The following is a 21,595-nucleotide window of genomic DNA, read 5'->3' on the forward strand; positions in this document are numbered from 1 at the left end:
ATCACAGAAAGACTGAAACATCTAAGGGCTCTACTCTAGCAAAGTTCAACAGGTTGATGATTTAAATTCTTCCTGCAAGTCAACATTTGATTTGATGCTGTGCTTCAAGAAATCGTCTTAGTTTCCTCCAATTCAAGTAAGTTGATTATTTATAGTACAGATAAAGTTAAAGGAAACCACAGTAGGAATTGTTGAGATATATTTTAAGAAATGTTTACACTTCTCATTAGATGTTTATTTGATGATTTTTGTTGATTTATTATCTTATTCATGCTTCAAAATAAGCATGCCATTTCATGATAGTTACTGATGTTGCTTTGGGTTTGGACACACAGAGTCAGTCTCTTTTCTCTTCATGCATGGGCTATTAACTAATAAATCAGTTAAAGGAACTGACAGTAAAACTCACAAAAGGTTGACCAAATTAATATTTAAAGACACTGGGGTGGATTTCACAAAGGTAGTCCTAACTAAGGACTAGTCCTAGGCACTATTGGTAGGCCTAATTGTCAAAGACCAGTCTTCTTTTTTTGTGTACATGCATATTTCAACATTCTGCATAAAAATAACAAACCTATGAAAATTTGAGGTCAATTGGTCATCAAAGTTGCGAGATAACTACCTTTGGAAAAAAACACTCTTGACACACAAAGCTGTGTGCTTTCAGATAATAATAATAATAATACACAGCTTTTATTAGCGCTTCACACAAGCCTCAAAGCGCTTTACAAGAAAAACAACAATAACAAATAAAGATGCTTCATTTCGAGACCTAAAATTCAAAATCTGAGGTCTCAAAATCAAATTCGTGGAAAATTACTTCTTTCACGAAAACTATGTCACTTCAGAGGGAGCCGTTTCTCACAAAGTTTTATACTATCAACCTCTCCCCATTACTTGCAAGTACTTGGACTTGTTACCAAGTAAGTTTTTATGCTAATAATTATTTTGAGTAATTACCAATAGTGTCCACTGCCTTTAAGGTTACGTTTAATGTTGGTATGTTTACTTTTTTATAACAACTACAGGCTCACAGCTCAAGCTTTTCAAGAATCCAACAAGATGTCTTCAAAATTGACAGAGACAGTAACGGCAGAGTCCATCTTAAACAAGATCACAAACGGACATCTTGTTTGCCAAATCTGCAAAGACGACTTCAAGGAGCCTAAAATGCTGGAATGTTCTCATTCATTTTGTCTAAAATGCCTTCAACAACTTGCACAAAATCAGTGTCAAAACAATCAAATGACATGTCCAATGTGTCGTGGTCAAACTTCATTGCCCAGAAAAGGAGTTTCTGATCTGCACACAGACTTCAAGTTGATTTCATTGTTGGATGAAATAACACAGCACAAGGCTGAGCTAAAAAGTCAACAAAAAAATCAACCAGCAAGTCAGGAGTCTCTTTTTAAATGTACTGAACACACTGATAAGGATCTCATATTGTTTTGTTACTCATGTGACATATTCATATGCGTAACTTGCCTCCGCCACAATCACAGGATGCACATAATCGCTGAGCCAAAAGAGATCCTAGACAATCTCAATCAAAAATCCGATAAAATCTGTGCAGTTATAAAGACACAACAAGATAACTTTGACACTGCCAATCAAAAGATAGCTAGGTCTCAACAGAGTTTAGATGATAAGTTTGCCAGTGAAATAGAACAGATCTCAAAGAAGGCTGATGAAGAAGTTCTTAGGATTAGAGAGAAGGAGAGAAAACTGAAAACAGAATCAAAACAAAAATATAGAGACATCACCAAGGGAATGGTCCTTGCAAAAGCCACGAATACACACGCATTGACCACATCACAAAAGAACAAAGATGAATTCACTACACTCTTGAAGGGAGAAAGCAGCTGTAGAAATCTTATCCACTTAGGAAAACTTTTGCAAGACCTCAAAAACTACACAGAGAAGAAACCATCTAACCCATGACCTATGGTTAATTTACTTGGACTTTCAATTCAATTTTGGTTTTATTCGCGTTCCTCCTTTTAATATCTCTCTTCGAAAGCTTCTTCTTTTTGAGGTTGTAGGCCTGATCCTTCCCAGAGACAACGAAGACAATCCTTGTCAATGCCTAAGTGCCTCTTAATAATAATAGTAGTAATAATAATAGACTTCTCAATATGGCTCTCATATCCGTCACCCATTGACGTCACCCAAAATGCTGTACCATGCCTCTGGTTGGATGTGCTGTTTGTGTTTTTGAAAACTATGTACTTCTTAGAAATTTAAGTCTTAACTTGGGTTGCTTTTTGCTGCTTTTGTATTCTTTTTTCTTGTGCAGGGTCTATTGTATTGTATGAGCGAGAACTCATGAACCAATGATAGGAATACACCGCTTAAATAAAAGAAATTTTAAAACACAAATTCAATTCAATTCTTTTAAACTTGCCATGACTGGTGTGAAAACTGATTGCTTTCTTGTTTCTATGCAGGAAAACACAAAAATGAAAAGCAGGGCTCTCATCGTGAGGGCTGAAGGCCCCCCCCCCCCCATAAATAACAAAAATGTTGTTTCTTCTTTGCCACAGGGAAGTTTATGGCGTTCCAACACCTCCAAATACATTCATGGTCGACAACCCAGCCATACCAGCCATTGCGCCACAGCACCTTGTAAAGCATTACATGGTGCTATCAGAATTAGGTCTCATAATTCAATCGTAGTCCCACATCTTGCAGGAAGTACTGTATGTTACAGCGCCAGGAGCGTCACTGGGTGACGGACATGTGCACTATTTAAGAAGCCACAATTATTATTTATTATTATTATTTTCAGTTGTACAGGATTTCAGCTATTTGGCGGTCTGGTTTGGCACAGTTTATTTACTTTTTTTTGTAATTTTAATTTCTGTTTTCATATGTCATTGCATACATGTATTTTGCTGTGTTTCAACCACTTTCACCTATTGTCACAAAATCTATTTTTTAAACATTGTTTATGGTCAATTTCTAGCCCTAAACTGTACTATGTTTTGATATGGAGCTGGCTGTATAAATGCACAATCTTTTCAACTGTTTTCTCGTGCAGGATATTGAAAGTCTGGTCCGGCACTGTTTATTTACTTCTTTTTGTGGTTCAAGTTATTGCAAACATTAAATTTATGTTTTCCTCTGTAGTTACATAATTGCTGTGGTTTCAACCACTTTCACACTTCTGCTTATTAACATTTGTTATAAAAACTATGTACTCTTTAATATTATTTAATGTCAATTTCTAGCCCTAAATTTTGCTATTGTTTTGATATGGAGCTGGCTAACTAATGTAATTGCCTATTAAGGATGAGTACAGTTTTTTAAATTTGTTTACATGCCCTCATGTTTACATGCCCTCAATCTTTATACATGTAGTAGTACTTATGTAAATTGTAATTTTCCATTTTTGTTGTCTATTGCTGTCTAATATACATGTACCTCTGTTGTATGTATTATCTTTTACACAGGGAAGATAAATTTCATGTTTTTTATCGTGACAATAAATATTTTTAACCTGTAATCTTTTAATCTTTAACTGAATAGAATTGAATTGGATAATGTTAATATGGAATAAAAGTATCAAGATTGCAAAGTCAAGAATCTCACTCACCTCTCATAGTGAGCTTTCTGTTTCTTGTAAGAGCCAACTCTCCCTGATAGTGCCTTCAGAGCTTCACTTGTTAAGTCCTCAGCATCCGACCAGGGAGTCTTGGACTCACTTAGGATCTTGTGAGTCGCTGGTTACCATGGTTTGGGGCTTCATACTCCAAGAAGCTGTGTGGACATAATGAGGAACTCCTAAAATAGCAAGATAAAAAAAAAAGGGTTAAACAAATTTTACCGTATATTGAGCATTGTCCAAGGCATGATAAATTTGTATTTTTTTAAAAGAGTCTACTGTCCTAACTTCATTTAGGGCGAAAAAATTCATACAACACCAGGTCTGATCACGGAGGCAACAGAGGCAATTGCCTCCATGGTCCTTGGTCATCGCCTCGGTGCCCTTAAAATGCCAGTAGAAATGTCTAGTTTCCTCATAGGATGCCCTTTACCAAGGAGAAAGTGCCTTGGTGCCCTTTCCCTTTCAAAAACAAAGGCATACAGGCCTGCAACACTAACCCATTGACATTGAATACTCCGACAGCTGTCATACATCATGTACATGTACATGACGTGGAGATCTAAAAATAGAACTTGGGATTCCCCTTAGGCCAAACAAAATAAATGTTGTGTTTACGGTAACGGCCCTAAAAAATTCCAGGTAGGTAGGTAGGAAAATAATTTTATTTTGTAATTTTATTTTTATTTTTAAGTTCTTGAATTTTGAGTTATTTGTTAATATTTTAAACCCGTTACCATGAATTATACTAACCTTGTTCGACTCATCAAGTTATAAACCCTCATGTTGGAAAGTGGTAAAATATAAAAGTTTATAAGTTGTTTTAGAAAAAACATAACATAGGTCAAGTTACAAGGAAACTTTTTATCTTACCATTAAATCAGGGCCATGTTTTAAATGCTGACATCAGTTTTACCAACTTTCAATTTGAGGTGTGGTTATTTTGTTCACATTTTTCATTCCATTGTTGTACACTTACTTGCACTTTACCCAGACTGACGAACCTCCGGGTTGCTGGGTGAAAATGATGTCACTCAGTAGGCTCAGTGGTGCAAGGTGTACCATAACATTAACAACAGAGCCGAAACTCACAACTCACATTTTCCCCAAAATAATATAGCAAAATGAATAAACACTTTTGAGGGTCAAACTTATTATTTTGAATGTCAGCCTGATCTGATCTGAATGTGTGTTGTGAGCACAAACGTGATAAAAGTTTGGCCCATTGTGATCTTCGAAAATATTGAGAAATGTCTTGCTGACATCGATGTTTACTAGCTTCAACTTGGCTGGCTGATGGAGGCACTTTTCTGTTTTCAAGCTAAACAATTTGTTCATGTTACCGCACGAAGAACTGCCTGACGTCGACGCCATGTTTTGATGCAGTTTTCATTCGCAGTCTGTCCGTAGTGTAAAACGTGTTGTAAACGTACGCGGCCGGTCACCCACGTGCTGTACACCACTGACAGCTACACCATGTTTTGTTGTGGTGTCCAATATGCGGCCGGCTGCCAGGGGCCCAATTTCGTTTCGTGCTGTACCACTGACAGCTAGCTGTACTGTACTGTTGTACCGTGTTTTGTTGTGGTGTCCAATATGCGGCCGGCTGCCAGGGGCCCAATTTCGTTTCGTGTGACATTGGATCGCCCCGAAGTACGCTGTGAACACAGCGGGTGCGTCGGGGCCGGGCATCGGGTGGCGCGTGCACCTTTCACAGAAAAAATTGCGGCAGTGCAGTAAGCTAGGCTAGGCGTGGGCCGGGTGCACAAGTTTTGATATCGCCATGATTTTTGCAAAAATGCATTATTACACTGGTAAGTCGTAATAAACAGTTTTAAAGTGAGGCAACATGTTAAAATTCTCATTTTAAATTTTACCAACTCACAAAATATTTAGAAAAATGTTTTGAGGTCGGCAATTCGGCCGCAAAAAATTCAGGTCGGTCGGGTTACCGTAAACACAACATTTATTTTGTTTGGCCTTACCAGTAATACTGCAGTATGATTGTTGTGCTATTATGGTAGTGCTACAGATTGTTGATGGAATTTACTCGTTGTCAACTGTTCGGGCAGCAGTTATTTTGATACACTTCAGACATCTTTTCTGGTAGAATTTACTGAAACAACTATTACTTTTTAGGTACGTATAATAATGTGATTTGAGGTATGATTATCCTGGTTTGCATGGCATCAAATATTTGAGCCCCAAGTCGGTCTATGAAATTGTTTTATAATGTATGTAGATCTAGTGGGTACTGTTTGAAGCTTTGCATGGTGTGGATAAACATGGAGAAAATTTGAATAAATAGTAAACTTGCGTTAAGTTTCCATAATCAGAAAGATTGTCTAATTTTTTCATCAGAACCTGAAAAGATTGGTTTATTTTCAGGGAACAATCTACGGAATCGGGGAGAGTCGGCAGCTCTGCATTTTGTTGACTCTGAAAAGAGCTGGCGTGGTCTCACCGTTTCGAACAGTATACTCTATTCTCTGTTTTGAGCAGAGTATACTGTTCGAAACATTGAGTGACCTGAAGACGAGCAATGTATATTGTTCAAAATGTCGAAACCACAGCTGCTCTTTTCAGAGCCAACACTCATGGTGTTGAGATTTACTCATGGTTGTACTTGCAAGTTTACTATAATTATACATATTGGTTGGCAATGAGGTAACTAGTGTATGTTTATTCCCCAAGGAAGTTTGAGTGACTAAAAGAGGGAAATAGGCCCCTCTGCTGGTCATTCACATGCCTGAGGGAGAATACACATACACTAGTTACCGAATTATGCCAGTCAATATGTGTTTTACAACACACCTTGGTCTTAAATGTCAAATAAGAACCGAAATCTGGAAAATAAAGGAAGTTTTGTAGTCGCTGTTCACGGTTCAAGTCAAGAGAGGACGCTGTAACCGGGCACTATTTTAAAAGACTAGTGCCCGCTCAGGTACTAGTTCCTGCAAAACACGCGCGCGATCACCAGACTATATTAGTTCATCCCACGTGACTCTGTTTCAGCCAACCAGAATACAGAACAAGCAAGAGGTGTGTTATAATTATTTATAGTTTCTTCCTTTATATCTAGTGGTTTATAAACATCAAGTGACAATCAATGTTGGTGTATTCTCTTTCTACCACAGTTACAGGTTAACAGCTTTTCAAGAATCTTACAAGATGGCTTCAACGAGTAAGCAACTCCTGCAAAAGATCAGTAAGGGACATCTTGAATGCCAAATCTGCATGGATCGTATCAGGCAGCCCAAAATGTTAGAGTGTTCTCATTCATTTTGTCTGGAATGCCTCCGACAACTTGCACAGAAACTGAGGATAACATGTCCAGTGTGTCGTGGTCAAACTTCACTGACCGGAAAAGGGGTTTCTGGTTTGCGCACAGACTTCAAGATGGCATCTTTGTTAGATGAAATAAAACAGCACGAGACTGAGCTACAAAGTCAACAAAAACTTCAAACTGGTCAGGGGTACATTTCTAAATGTACTGACCATACTGATAAGGATCTCATACTGTTTTGTGACACATGCGACAAATTAATATGCATAACTTGCATTGGAGAAGTCCACAGAATGCACAAACTTGCTGAACTGAGCTTGATTTTAAAGAGACTCAAGCAGAAAGCTACTGAAATATTTGCAGTGGTAGAGCAACATGAAATTAATTTTAACATTGCCACACAAAACATAGTCGAGTCTCAGAAGAATTTAGACTCTATGTTTGACGACACCAAAGCAAAGATCTCTGAGAAGGCTAACGAGGAGATTGCCAAGGAGACTGCAAGGATCAGAAAAGAGGAGCAGAAACTGATGGATAAATTAGATAAGATTCATGAAGACAGAGCCGAGTACATGAAAAATGCAAAGGCAGCAAACAACAAAGAAATGACCACAGCACAAAACAAAAAAGATGAAGTAACCCTACTCATGGATGGAGGATCAAGCAGCTGTGAAAATCTGCTTCTCATCAAAAAACTTTTACAAGACATAATGAAATACACAGAGATGCAACCAGCTAATTTGCCCCATGGGTTGAGTTACATGGACTTTCAATTCAATTCAATTCAATTCAATTCTTTTTAAATCAAATTGCAGGCCTGATACTTCACGTAGGCAACAGAGGGGATTGCCTCAGTACCCCCTGGTTATTGCCTTGGTGCCCTTAAAATGCTCCAGTAGAAATTACAATTTTCTCATTTGGGTGCCCTTTTTACCAAGGAGAAAACGCCTTGGTGCCCTTGCCCTTTCAAAAACGAAGCATAATGTACAGGCCTGAAATTGCTTTTCTTTTGGTGTGCAGGAAAACACAAACTCGAAAGGCTAAGTTAAATATGGACACAATGAGTGAGATTCAAGACAAAATACAGGTGTTGTATTCTCATATTAAATAATATAAATTCATTTTTAAAATCTGAAAGCTCACTGACTTATTATAAAGTTAATATCAATGTGGTAAAAGTAAAGAAAGAAACATTGTCAAAGATCCCAAAATTGCTAAAACAATGTAAGATCGAAGAAATACAAAAACAGGGCAATCTCTCATTGAACTTAATGGTCTGCTGTAAGCTACATACTGTATTTAAAACGAAAGTATTTGTGAATCAACTACATGTAGTACACAGGCGTAATTTCCCTTCCGAAAGACAAAGCAATAGTAAAGTATCTTGCTCAGACTGGAACTCGAACCCACGCTCTGCTGATCAGAAACACCAGAGATTGAGTCCGGTGCTCTTACACGCTTAATAGTGGGCTAGTTATACAGGGCCAATTTCATAGAGCTGCTTACGCAAAACATTTGCTTAAGCACGAAAATAGCTGGCTTATTTTACACATGTTACTGGCCAAAATTTCATGCCATGTACATTGCTTGAGACTGGTATTTAGCTGTTGTTTACTTAGCATAACAATTGAGTGGGGTCTTGGCCGATAATCTGATTTTACTAAGCAAGGATTTTTTTGCTTAAGCACCTCTATAAAATTGGGCCCTGGTTGTGAATGACATTATAAATTGAATTCTGAATAAAGGAAGTGTACATTAAAAAAAAGAGAAATCTCGTCAGTTAAATGTGAGAGCTTTAACTATAAAATACTTACTATTAGAGAGAAATATTTTATTCAAGTACATGTGGCTTGTGCATCATAAAAAAATCAAAAAATCATATCCTCTAAGACATGTATGCAAGATAACTTTAATTGCAGCACTTAATAAGTTTCGCTCTCTATGAAGATGCAACTTGTTGCTGTTTCTAAAATGTGAAAACAACAATGATTTTTACAGAAATGAATGGTCCCTAAAAGGTTAAACAGGCTTTTCAAATCCAAGGATTATGTCAAATGATTTGTTTCCTGCATCAAACTATAACTGCCTTTAAAGCAGGCATGCAACTGCCCGTTGAAAAAAAAAAGAGGAAAATTTTCAAAGGCACAACGCAAGTGCGGAGCGAGGCAGCCGAAACGCCATGGGACATGATACCCACAATGGTACCCTAGAAAATCTTAGGTGCATTTTTAGCATGTACTAGGCTTATTTTACATGATTGTAGTTGCACACTGTTAATGCCAGGCATATATTAGGCTAAAAAAGAAAATCTGAAAAAAAAAAAAAAAAAAAAAAACACGTAACCTACCCCCCCCCAAAAACGCGGAAATCCGCGTTAGAGTTGCATTCCTGTTAAAGGCAGTGGACACTATTGGTAATTACTCAAAACAATTATTAGCACAAAACCTTCCTTGGTAACGAGTAATGGGGAGAGGTTGATGGTATAAAACAGTGTGAGAAACGGCTCCCTCTGAAGTGCCATAGTTTTCGAGAAAGAAGTAATTTTCCACGAATTTGATTTCAAGACCTCAAGTTTAGAACTTGAGGTCTCGAAATCAACCATCTAAACGCACACAACTTCGTGTGGCAAGGGTGTTTTTCTTTTATTATTATCTCGCAAGTTCGACGCCCAATTGAGCTCAAATTTTCACAGGTTTGTTATTTTATGTATATGTTGAGATACACTAACTGTGAGGGCTAGTCTTTGACAATTACCAATAGTGTCCACTGCCTTTAACAGCTCCCAGGATGTAAAGGTTATAGGTTCAATGTCGTTGAGTAACTGTCTGCATCTATGGTGTTTCACACAGTGAAGTGAACTATTGATACTGACACATCACTGCTGTAGGCTTAAATGTACATTACATTATAAGCAGATCAAATGTAAGGGGATCAAATGTAAGGGGCAGTGTGTGTGCTACATGTATGGACTGAACGACTTGGTTACAACCGGGCAATGTTACTTCTTCCGTAACAGTTCAAGTAAATTGCAGTAGGGTCAAACAGCAAAGGTATGTTTCAGAGATAACTAGTTTAGGAACATTTACTTTCGTTTCAAAACAGGACATAACACAGTGAATGATTACCCTTTTATAGAATTGTAGCATAGTTGCTACTGCGAATTCACCATTTGCTTACTAAATACTAGCATTCTGTGTGCACAAAGTCTGTTTTGTCTAAATGTTTTGCTATGCAGAAGTGCTGAATGAAATTGTTCCCTTCATTATTTTGACAAGTACTCAACCAAACAGTGCCCCATACAGTTGCTGATGCTGATCGATGCCAGAAACTAATATCAATTAACAGTTTGACTGACTTTCTGATCAACCAAAATCCTCCAAGGTTTCCATAATAACAGATATGAAATGTCATCATGACCCAATGCACCGAATAGGTTTTGATTAGACACAATTGACTGAAACATAGGGGGTCGATTTCACAAAGAACTCAAAGGACTAACTTAGGACTAGTGTTAGAGGAGATATTACAAACCTACATGTAAGGCTAGTCCTACATAAGTTAGGACATGCATGGATGAGTAACTTGTCCCCTAGCTCTAAGGTACAACACATTTTTTTTAATAGATTACAGACATTTTCTTTATGAATTACAATTGAGTCAACTGGAATTAACAAGTTACTTAGGCATAGATGACTCAATTCCACTTCACTTGAATGAGTTCAACTAAATCATGTCCAGTTGAGTCAGCTAAAATTAATGAACTCTATTTGAGTCAGCAACATGTACATGTATTATAGATAATTGATTGAAGTCCATCTGAGTCAAGTTAAACTACATGTAATCAACTGTATTTGGGTCAGCTCTATTTGAGTCAGCTATGACGTACATGTATGTAGATTGACTCAATAAGCAGCATATAAATTGGTTTAATCATCTTTTCAAACCTAAAGGTATGAGCCTTAACAAAAGTCCAAGCAGAATATTTCTTAAATAATACGTTTTTGTTGAGTTGAAGAGACCCAGGTTTTTGAGGGCAATTTGTCATTTATAAAGCCTGGTTTATACTTCCTGCAACTGCGAAAACAAATTTAGATGTCAAAGGGCTGTTTTCGCAGATAATGTTTTGCAGGAGTTGAACACAAGTCAACTGACGCAAATTATTCATTGCGATTTTGTGATGTCAACAATCGTATAGCATTCGCAGTCGCAGTCGCAGTCACAGAAAGTTTGAACCAGGCGGCTTAAAGACACTGGACACTATTGGTATTGTCAAAGACCATGCAGTCTTCTCACTTGCTGTATCTCAACATGTACGCATATAATAACAAACCTGTGAAAATTTGAGCTCAATCCGCCGTGGAAGTTGCGAGATAATAATGACAGAAAAACACCCTTTCAGATGCTTGGTTTAGAGACCTCAAATTCTTGAAATCAAATTCGATGAAAATTACTTCTTTCTCGAAAACTACTTCACTTCAGACGGACCCCTTTCTCACAATGTTTTATTATGTATACCATCAACCTCTCTCCCCAGTACTCGTTACCAAGTAAGGTTTTGTGCTAATAATTATTTTGAGTAATTACCACTAGTGTCCACTGCCTTTAAGTCCCACAATGGAAAAATCAGTGACTATGTGGACACTTGACAAGCAGCGCAAACAAATTTTTATGTATGTTATGCAATTTATGTTGTTATTATACCCCATTGAAATTACAGGTAACCACGTCAAGATGGCTTCAAGAGTAACAGATCAACCACTCCTGCAAAAGATCAGCCACAGACATCTTGAGTGTCAAATCTGCATGGACCGCTTCAAGGAGCCCAAGATGCTGGAGTGTTCTCATTCATATTGCCTGAAATGCCTTCAACAACTTGCAGAGACTAACCCAACTAGTACAAAACTAACTTGTCCAGCATGCCGCAGTGAATCTTTACTGACTAGAAAAGGAGTTTTTGAGTTACGAACCGATTTCAAGTTGATTTCTTTGTTGGATGAAATAAGAGAGCATGAGACGGAGCTACAGAGGCAACGAGAAAGTCGACCACCTGGTAAGGGGTCTGTTTCTAAATGTAGCAAGCATACTGGAAAGGATGTTATCATGTACTGTGACTCATGCAAACAGTTGATATGCACAACTTGCATTGCAAAGGATCACAAAATGCATCCTGCTACTGAACTGAAAGAGGTTGTTGACAACTACAAGAAGAAAGCCAATGAAATATTAGCAGCAGTAGGACAACATCACATAACTTTTAAGATTGCTATGGAAGACATAGGTATGTCTCGCAAGACATTAGATTCTATGTTTGCTTCCACCAAAGCACAGATCTCCAAGAAGGCAGATGAGAAGATTGCCGAGGAGGTTGCCAGGATCAGAGAGGAAGAAAACAAACTGATGGTGGAGTTAGCCCAGACTTATGAAGACAAAGCCACACAAATAGAAACTGCACTAGCCACAAATAACAATGAAATGACAAAAGCACAGAATAAGCAAGTTGTAGTTAATCACCACATGGTTGAAGTAAACTTCTTTGAGAATCTACACCTGATAGAGAAACTTTTGCAAGACCTCAAAGACTACACAGAGATACAGCCCAAACAAGTGACCAGCGATCTGACTAATATTGACTTTGAAGATGATCAGAAATCTTTCGGGAGACTGAAAATAAAAGAAGAACAGAAACTAGGAGCAGCTTCTGCTTCAGATACAGCATGCAAACCCAAGACAAAACTGACATGGACACTGAAAACAGAAATAACCAGATATAAGAACAGAGATAAACAAATACAAAACTTCTGTCCATTAGATGTCGCTTCCTTCTGCAGTAGCGACATTGTTGTATGCGATTCAATAAGCAGCGCCTTGATCAAAATATTAGCAGACAGCAATGCCCAATCGAAGGTCTTTGTAAATGACCTGTCAATTAAAGGTATCTTTAAACCAAGGGGAGTGACTGTGAACACAAATGATGAGGTCATTGTTTTAGATCATGCAGGAATTAAGATCTTCAATAGAAAATATAAGTGTCTCCATCAGTTCACACTTGGTGGACAGCCAATCATCCATCCATCATGTATAGCAGTGGATGACAATAATCTCATAGCAGTGGGTATTGGCGACCATGGAGAGATCTCTCTACACAGACAAGATGGAACCCTCATCACAACACTGCCTGCTGCAGGGATTGGTCAGTACTTGACTGTCCACAAACAGCAACTCATCTACACCAACAGGTTTGGCAAGAAGATGGTTTCAGTAAACTACAATGGTGGTATCGTCTTCTCAGTAGATTTCAAACAGTCCAAGTATCCTCGTGGTTTATGTTGCGACAAGGATGGCAGCATCTATGTTGCTGTATGGGATTGCGAATCATCCACAGGTGAGATCCAACATTACAGTCCTGACGGCCAGTACATTGGATGCATCACTAAAGGCTGCACTGATCCAAATGGTATTACAATCACACCAGCTGGTGATCTAATTGTGGCTACACATGAATCAGTTCAAATCTACTGCCATGGGTAAAGACAGACATGAAACTTTGACTTAATGGTTCACAAAGCGAAAACAATTTAAGTTAATTTTGGAGATGACAGCGTACATGTACTTCTTGCAAGACAGTTAATAATCTAATCCCATGACAACTGGATCAGAAAAGCCAACACCTTTAAGTAAACCCTTAGCTACTAGTGCAATTAGTGTCAAAGTCACAACTATTGATTACTTGGTCGAGTCGACACTACTGTTTTTCAACGAATTGGTTGATCGTGCCGCCACGACCACTACAAAAACAGTAGCAGCTACTGCTTAGTAAGCCAATTGTGTCACTCACGAATATTCACGACAACATAATTTACTTAAGAAACACAATTAGACATCAGTAACACAGCGTGGTTGTTACTTTATTGCGCCTGCGGCAAACAATGCATCTAAGGAATTAAACATTATTTGCGACTATTGTTGGCGTTTGGACTACTTGAGGCGCAACTAGACGATCACCCAGTCACCCAGGCTTACATACATGTAATATCCACCCAACAATTTGGCGCTCAATGTATTTCAATAAAGAATAATTTAGAAGATTTTTGTGGCATGCATAAATGATGTAATGGAATAAAAGTGTTGAGTTTAAAAGTCAAGAATAACACTCACCTGTACTGTCAGCTTTCTGTTTCTTGTGTATGTCTCAGAACTCTCTTTGAAGTGACTTCAGAGTTTCACTGAGTCCTCAGCACCAACCGTGGAAGTCCAAGACTGACTGGGATCTTGTGGGTCGTGGGTTAGCATGGTGAAGAGCTTCACACTCCGGGAAGCCAGGTGGAAAAGATGAGGGACTCCTAAAATAAGAAGAGGATAAATAAAAGCGGGTTAAAAAAAGTGCTTTATATGGTTAAACTGAGTACGTTAAACCCTCCAGGCCCCGGTTTTATTGAGCAATGTCAATTACCAGTGTATCTTAAAGGACTCAGCTGAAAACTCTGTTTCACATCCATCGTCTCCCCCCCCCCAAAAAAAAAACCCCAAAAAACAAAACAGCTTTTAACTGGTTTTGGGGGTGTTTTAAAGCCACTGGACACTTTCGGTAAACAGTATTGTCCAAGGCCCACACTTCGCATATCACAACATATAAAATAACAAGCCTGTCAAAATTTAGGCTCAATTGCCATCGGAGTCGGGAGACAATAACGGGAAAACCCACCCTTGTTTCCGCACGATTCGCCGTGTCATGACATTGTGTTTAAAATAGGCTAAATCCGTAATTCTCGATATCGAGAATTGATATTGTTTGAATGTTTTCTCAAAAAGTAAAGCATTTCGTGGAACATTCAAGAGAAGTCTTTCACCATTACCTTCTGTAAACTCTGTAAGTTGTTTGTAAATCTGTGAACTTTTAACTTTTTTTTTCTGTTCCGAAAGCCGAAAGTGTCCAATGGCTTTAACTAGAATTTGGCCAGTGAGATACTGATAATGGAGTACATTGTACAGCTTGGATGTTATTCATTAACACCCCAGACGGTTACTTTATTCGCTTATTGACAACAAGTCGACCCTTACAAGAAGGAATCTTGGTTTAGTATTGATTGTTCAAATTAGTATCAATTGTTTAGCAGATGGAACACTTCTTAAAGGGATTTTTTAAAGACTGTAACCTAATAACTGCAGGCCCTGGAATTAAACCGGGCCACTGAGACCAAGGCCCTTGTTGCCCCTGGTTTCAGTGGCCTTGCTGCCCCTTCAAAAAAGTTTGTTCCAATGCTAGTGCCCTTTGCAAATTGAAAATGGCTTGACCCGCTCAGAGATGATATTCCAGGTCAGCATTTCTGTTGTATTTTTTAAGCCATTGGGTTTTCTGAAGTCCAATTTTTTTTTTACATTACATAAAGATAGTCATTACATGGTGTAACGGCAAACCTTTCCATATATAGTATATCCACCATATCCTATAGTATAATCATCCACCATGCAAAGTTTCAAATCCTACTACATGTAAATGTCACATAAACTGGATTATTCATGTGGTTAAATGACAGTCTCCTCAAATCCTAGGATAGTCAATTGATTAACTTCCTGCATCAAACTAACTGCTTTTAGCAGGCCCCCCCCCCCCCCCCCGCCCCAGGTTTAAAGGTTGAGGTTCAAGGTCATCGAGTTTACTGTCTGCATCTATGGTGTTTCACACAGCGCAGTAATCTATTGGTAGTGTACGTACATCACTGCTGTGTTGGCTTAATGTACGCACAGGGATCTAAATAAAGAAATGGGGATTTCCACTGATAGCAGATCAGACGTAAGGGGCAGTGTGTTATGTGCAATAGTGTTATATAGTGCTATGGATAGAGGAAGTGTTTCTGAAACTTTCCATCCTACATCATACATGTTTCAACTACATGTAGCTGTGTTCATCCCCCATTACTTCTTCAATTACAGTTCAAGTAGATTGCAGTAGAGTCAAACAACAACGGTATGTGTTGAGATATTTTAAGAACATGTTTAAAAACATAACACAGTGAAGGATTTTCCTTGAAAGCATTAACAAAGCAAAATGCTACTCAAAGGTTGTTACTAAAAAAAATTACCATTTGCTACTCAAGCATTCTCTGTGTACAAAGTCTATTTTGTCAAAATATTTTACTATGCAAAAGTGCTTGATGAAAGGCATTCACACTTGAGGCCTTACTATGACACAAGATCAACCCTGTGCCCATACAATGTAATGTAAGCTATTTAACAGTGGATCCTTATGGCTATCAATAGCTGCTGCTGCTATTTACATGTACATGTAGTACTAGTGCCAGAAACTTATATTACTGAAAATGTTCCACTGACTTTGTGATCATCCAAAATCCTTCATAATTGTTTCCATAATAAAACACATGACAGATTATGACAGGTAAGCTACATGTTAACCATATTTTTAAAGACATATAGAAACACACATTGGACAGTTCGGGATCGGTGAAATACCTTATATTTACCGGCATCTCATATCTTCCGATCTCGTATTAAAGAGAGTCGACTGTAATGTGATTAATGTTATAAATTAAATTTGCATCGGGGATAATGAATATTAATTTTGGGTTTTCCCTATAACACCGATGTGTGTAAGCACTGTACATGTATACTCGGTACTTTCCCCGAGTCCTGTGAAAACAAACCACAGGCTTTACTCAGATGGGATTCGAACCCACAACCCTTGCATTTCTAGAGCAGTGTCTTATCAACTAGACCAGCTAGAGGCAGTTCAAATCCTATACTTTAGTAGCAGGTGCCGCAACGATATTCTAGATTAAGTGATTTAAAGTTGTGATTTTTGTTGTTATTATTCTCCATTGTTATAGGCTACCAAGTCAAGATGGCTTCAAGAGTAGAAGATCAACCACTCATAGAAAAGATCAGAGAGAGACTCCTTGTATGCCAGATCTGCACGGACCGCTTCAAGGAGCCCAAGATGCTGGAGTGTTCTCATTCATTTTGTCTGGAATGCCTTCAACACCTTGCAGAGACTCACACAACTAGTCCAACACTAATATGCCCATTGTGTCGAAGTCAAACTTTGTTACAAACTCAAAAAGGTGTTGCTGATCTGCGAGCAGACTTTAAGTTGATTTCTTTGTTGGATGAAATAGAACAGCATGAGACTAAACAACAAGCAGTTCAACAACCTAGTCAGGGGTCCGTTTCTAAATGTAGCAAGCATACTGACAAGGATGTTATCATGTACTGTGACTCATGCAAACAGTTGATATGCACAACTTGCATTGCAAAGGACCACAGAATGCATGATTATATTGAACTAAGTGAGGCTGTTGACAACTGCAAGAAGAAAGCTGATATTTTGTTTGCAGAATTAGATCAACACAGCAGTGATTTCAAGATTACTTTACAAGACATAGCTATTTCTCGCAAGAGGTTGGATTCTGTGGTTTCTGCTACCAAAGCAAAGATCTCAAAGAAGGCTAATGAGGAGATTGCCAAGGAGGTTGCAAGGATCAGAGAGGAGGAGCAGAAACTGATGGTAGACTTGGATAAGATTCACAAAGACAGAGCCAAGACAATGGAAATTGCAGAATTCACAAACAAGAAAGAAATAACCACAATACAAAATATGAAAGATGAAGTCATCCCACTAATGGAAAAAGAGACTTTCTATGAAAATCTACATCTCATAGAGAAACTCTTGCTCGACATCAACGAATACACAGCGATACAACCTACTAAAGTGCCCCATGGGTTGAGTTACATGGAATTTGAAAATGATGAACAATCACTTGGAAGACTGATACCGGAAGAAGACCCAACAAAACCAAAAGAAGCAGCCTCTGCTGCAGCTACGCAGCCAATATGCGAACCCCAGACAAAACTGACACAAAATAAATGGTTACTGAAAAAAGAAATAACAAATTATAAGAACAGAGCTAAAGAGACGAAACAGTTTTCTCCATGCGACATCGCTGTTCATTCCAATAGTGATATTGTCGTTGCTGATTTTGAAAGTTCTGGCTTGATTGTAATCTTAGCAGGAAGCACAACAACCCCACAACAAACAACATCAATCAAAGACCTTCATTATCCCAGCAGAGTGACCGTAAACAAGAATGATGAACTGATTGGTGTAGACCATGAAGCAATTAAGATATTCAACAGAAAGTACCAGTTCCTCCATCAGTTCAAAGGGTTATTCAGTTGGCCGTCATGCATTGCTGTGGACAGGAACAATCTGATAGCAGTAGGTTATACCAGTAGCAGGATCTCTCTACACAGACCAGATGGATCCCTCATCACAACACTGCCTGCACCAGGGATTGGTCAATACTTAACTTTCCACAAACATCAAATCATCTACACCAAATGGGATGATAAGAAGATAGTATCAGTAAATTATAATGGTGACATCATCTTCTCAGTTGATATCAATCAGTCCAGGTGGCCCCGTGGTGTTTGTTGTGACAAGGATGGCAACATCTATGTTGCTGTTGGTTATGCAAGGTTGACACCAACAGGAGGGGAGATCCAGCAGTACAGTCCTGATGGCACTTACATCGGACCTATCATCAAGCTACCCAACTGTCCATATGGAATCAAGCTAACGGCGTCAGGTGATCTGGTAGTGACTACAGAGGAATCAGTTTGTATCTGTCACCGTGTAATTTGAAAACTTCAATTAAAGGCAGTGGACACTATTGGTAATTACTCAAAATAATTATTTGCATAAAACCTTTCCTGGTGACGAGTAATGGGGAGAAGTTGATGGTATAAAACATTGTGAGAAACGGCTCCCTCTAAAAAAGTGCCATAGTTTTTGAGAAAGAAGTAATTTTCCATGATTTGATTTTGAGACCTCAGGTTTAGAACTTGAGGTCTCGAAATCAACCATCTAAACGCACACAACTTCGTGTGTCAAGGGTGTTTTTTTCTTTCATTATTATCTCGCAACTTCGATGACCGATTGAGCTCAAATTTTCACAGGTTAGTTATTTTATGCATATGTTGAGATACACCAACTGTGCAGGCTAGTCTTTGACAATTGCCAATAGTGTCCACTGCCTTTAAGACAAAACCTTGACAGGAAACTTGTACATGTCAGACAACTTTGTTTTTTTATGGTACCAAAGCTGTTCCCACAAAGATGAAAATGGAAAAGCAGTGAGCACAAAGCCTTGCAACAAAAGTTGGAGCATTCTCGTTCACTTTAAAAAAATGAGAAAAGAGAATTAGCTGATTGTTTGAGTCTTTCTCAAAGGCTAAAAATAAGATCTCTAATAGGGTCAGAATGTCAGGCCATTAACTATTTTTTTGCAGTTTTAAAAACCAATACAATTTTCATCCTGAAACTTATGCTATGGAATGCTATCAAATTTTGTTCTTAGGAGGTTGTGTATCACTGATGAGTACGCTCATGGTCAAGTTATTTGGTCAATGCGGATATATTCTTTTTGTAAATGTTAATATTAGTAAGGAAAAGTATTGTGAACATTTCACTTACAGTTACATACATTGTATATGCCTGTGTTGATAAACTTGTTTGTGATTTTAAAACGGTTAAGTTTAGGATGACAGCAATTTGGCGGTTTTTCCTGTCACATTTCTGCAAACTCAAGTTCAGACAGACAGAAACATGTAGATTAAAATGAAGCAAACGAACAGCATGCGAGATTAAGTTTGGCCAAATAAAAAAAAAATACTTGAGTTGATCGTTCGGATTTTTCCAAAAAAAGGAGAAAGAGGGCCTTTTTATAATTTTTTCCCAAGATGGCCGCTTAGTATTTGAAATCAAACAGGGGGATAACTTTCCATATGGCGCCACCACTTTTTCACCCTTTTTTTACAAAAAGGGATATCTCATTGAGGTAAATTAGATACTATATTATTTCATATCGAATGAAAAAGTGGTGGGGCCATACGGAAACTTTTCCTAAACAGGCCCCCCAATTCTTCAGTTTGAATCCACCGCAAACTTATTTTATATCTATGTGTTGCATGAGGACCCGGGATCAGATTATTACACTAAAAAGATTTGCTGGTAGGCATTCACATATTTTGTTTTATGAAACAGATGGTTACACAACGTGTTCGAGAGCATCACGTTAAATTCGGGAAAAGCCCCTAGGCAAATCCTAAAGAGATGAATTAACTTTTTTTTTTTTTTTTTAAAGCCATTATACACTTTCGGTAAACAGTATTGTCCAAGTCCCACACTTCGTGTATCACAACTTATATATAAAATAACAATCCTGTGGAAATTTAGGCTCAATCGGACATCGGAGTCGGGAGAAAATAACGGGAAAACCCACTCCTGTTTTCGCGCGTTTCGCCGTGTCATGACATGTGTTTATAACAAATCCGTAATTCTCGTTAACGAGAATTTATATTGTTTTACCGTTTTCTCAAAAAGTAAAGCATTTCATGGACTAATATTTCAAGAGAAGTCTTTCACCATTACCTTCTGTAAACCCTGTAAATTATTTGTAAATCTGTGAACTTTTTTTTTTTTTCCTGTACCGAAAGGGTCCAATGGCTTTAAATTGAAAAAAATAAATAGTTTTAAAAAAGGATTCAGCCCCCAAAAAGGATGCGGGCGGGGAAGATCAACTGGTAGGCCTATTTCTTATTTTTTATTTTTATTTTTTTTTTTTGGGGGGGGGGGGGGGGGGGTCCACTGCCCTTAGAACTGCGACTCTGAAACCGAAACAAGAAAATACTGTGCTAACTTGTTCACATTAAACAAGCAGAAGGTACACTAACTAGGGTACACCCACCATCGACAAAATTAGCCGGCATCCAATTTGCCCTAGCTACATGTACAGTACAACAACCTTGGGTAAACCCCTAAAAATGCTAAGAGTTTAAGACTAGTACCTGACTGGACTAAATTTACAAAGATGATATTCAATTCAAGTGAAAAGATAAAGGCCCTTTTTCAGCTAGATCTCGGACGCGAAAGGTGACAAGCGAATACATCTTTTCACAAAAAGAGGGAATAGTAAAACAATTTTTATTTTTGGATTTAGCCAAACAAGACTTTTCTAAAACTGGTCATCTAAGAAAACCATTTATTTGACACTTTTACTATTAAATCCAATCGATTTATTGAAGAATTTATTCTCACTCCGACCTCAGTCAGGTGTGAAAAAAACAAAAACAAAAAAACAAATCGTTGAGAAAATTGTGGCGTGGAGCAGACATTTTTTTTGATATAATAATATGGAAAGTTTTCCCCATATTTTGTATTCATTTCAAAAGTCACAAACCAATTTCTCAGACCAACCAAGTCTCATGCATTAGGCGTGAGACTCACGCATTTGGGCTCTGTTTCACGCTCACACGCACAGCAACCATTTTCTCACGCATTGGGGCCAGACCAGGAAAAAAAAAAAATATAGAACAATGCATTGCCAAATCGCGCTCGTGTGTACAAAAAACGCAATCTACAATGTGGGGTAGTGCTGGGCGAGTAGTGAAATTTTGTTATTCGGATACCGCTGGCCAACTATCCGAAATTAACCGGATATTCGAATAGTTTTTTCACCGCTAGAGGGCGCTATTTAAAAAAAATAAAAAAAATAAAACATTTAATTTTTTTTTGCCGCTAGAGGGCGCTGTTCGTTTGTGAATGAGATCTGATGGGCGGATTGGTATTAGTTTTAGACAGTGTCACTCGGTTCATTCATAAAAATGACCGGATCTAATTTAAAGAAGGCGAT

The 21,595-nt window shown here is 38.1% G+C and overlaps 4 protein-coding genes across 4 annotated transcripts in view; 3 read left to right on the forward strand and 1 right to left on the reverse strand.

The window, feature by feature from the left end:
* LOC139952087 (nuclear receptor-binding protein-like) overlaps positions 1-21,595 on the reverse strand; it is a 90,229-nt gene that overhangs the window by 11,342 nt on the left and 57,292 nt on the right. The window contains exons 15-16 of the transcript XR_011787867.1: positions 14,046-14,230; positions 3,596-3,783 (exon numbers count right to left, since the gene is read on the reverse strand). The gene's annotated coding sequence lies outside the window, so the exon portion shown is untranslated. The remainder of the gene's footprint in view (positions 1-3,595; positions 3,784-14,045; positions 14,231-21,595) is intronic.
* LOC139952388 (tripartite motif-containing protein 2-like) lies at positions 5,590-8,605 on the forward strand. The gene is made up of 2 exons (XM_071951504.1): positions 5,590-5,743; positions 6,742-8,605. The coding sequence occupies exon 2, from the start codon at positions 6,776-6,778 to the stop codon at positions 7,691-7,693; it is 918 nt and encodes a 305-aa protein (XP_071807605.1). The 5' UTR covers positions 5,590-5,743; positions 6,742-6,775; the 3' UTR covers positions 7,694-8,605.
* Positions 9,795-14,006, forward strand: LOC139952345 (uncharacterized). The gene is made up of 2 exons (XM_071951455.1): positions 9,795-9,940; positions 11,608-14,006. Exon 2 carries the CDS (start codon positions 11,622-11,624, stop codon positions 13,416-13,418), a length of 1,797 nt encoding a protein of 598 aa, XP_071807556.1. The 5' UTR covers positions 9,795-9,940; positions 11,608-11,621; the 3' UTR covers positions 13,419-14,006.
* On the forward strand, positions 15,712-20,500 carry LOC139952311 (uncharacterized). Its single transcript, XM_071951402.1, has 2 exons — positions 15,712-15,855; positions 16,733-20,500. The coding sequence occupies exon 2, from the start codon at positions 16,747-16,749 to the stop codon at positions 18,544-18,546; it is 1,800 nt and encodes a 599-aa protein (XP_071807503.1). The 5' UTR covers positions 15,712-15,855; positions 16,733-16,746; the 3' UTR covers positions 18,547-20,500.

Source organism: Asterias amurensis, chromosome 20, assembly GCF_032118995.1.
Source record: "Asterias amurensis chromosome 20, ASM3211899v1".
Lineage (NCBI taxonomy): Eukaryota > Metazoa > Echinodermata > Asteroidea > Forcipulatida > Asteriidae > Asterias > Asterias amurensis.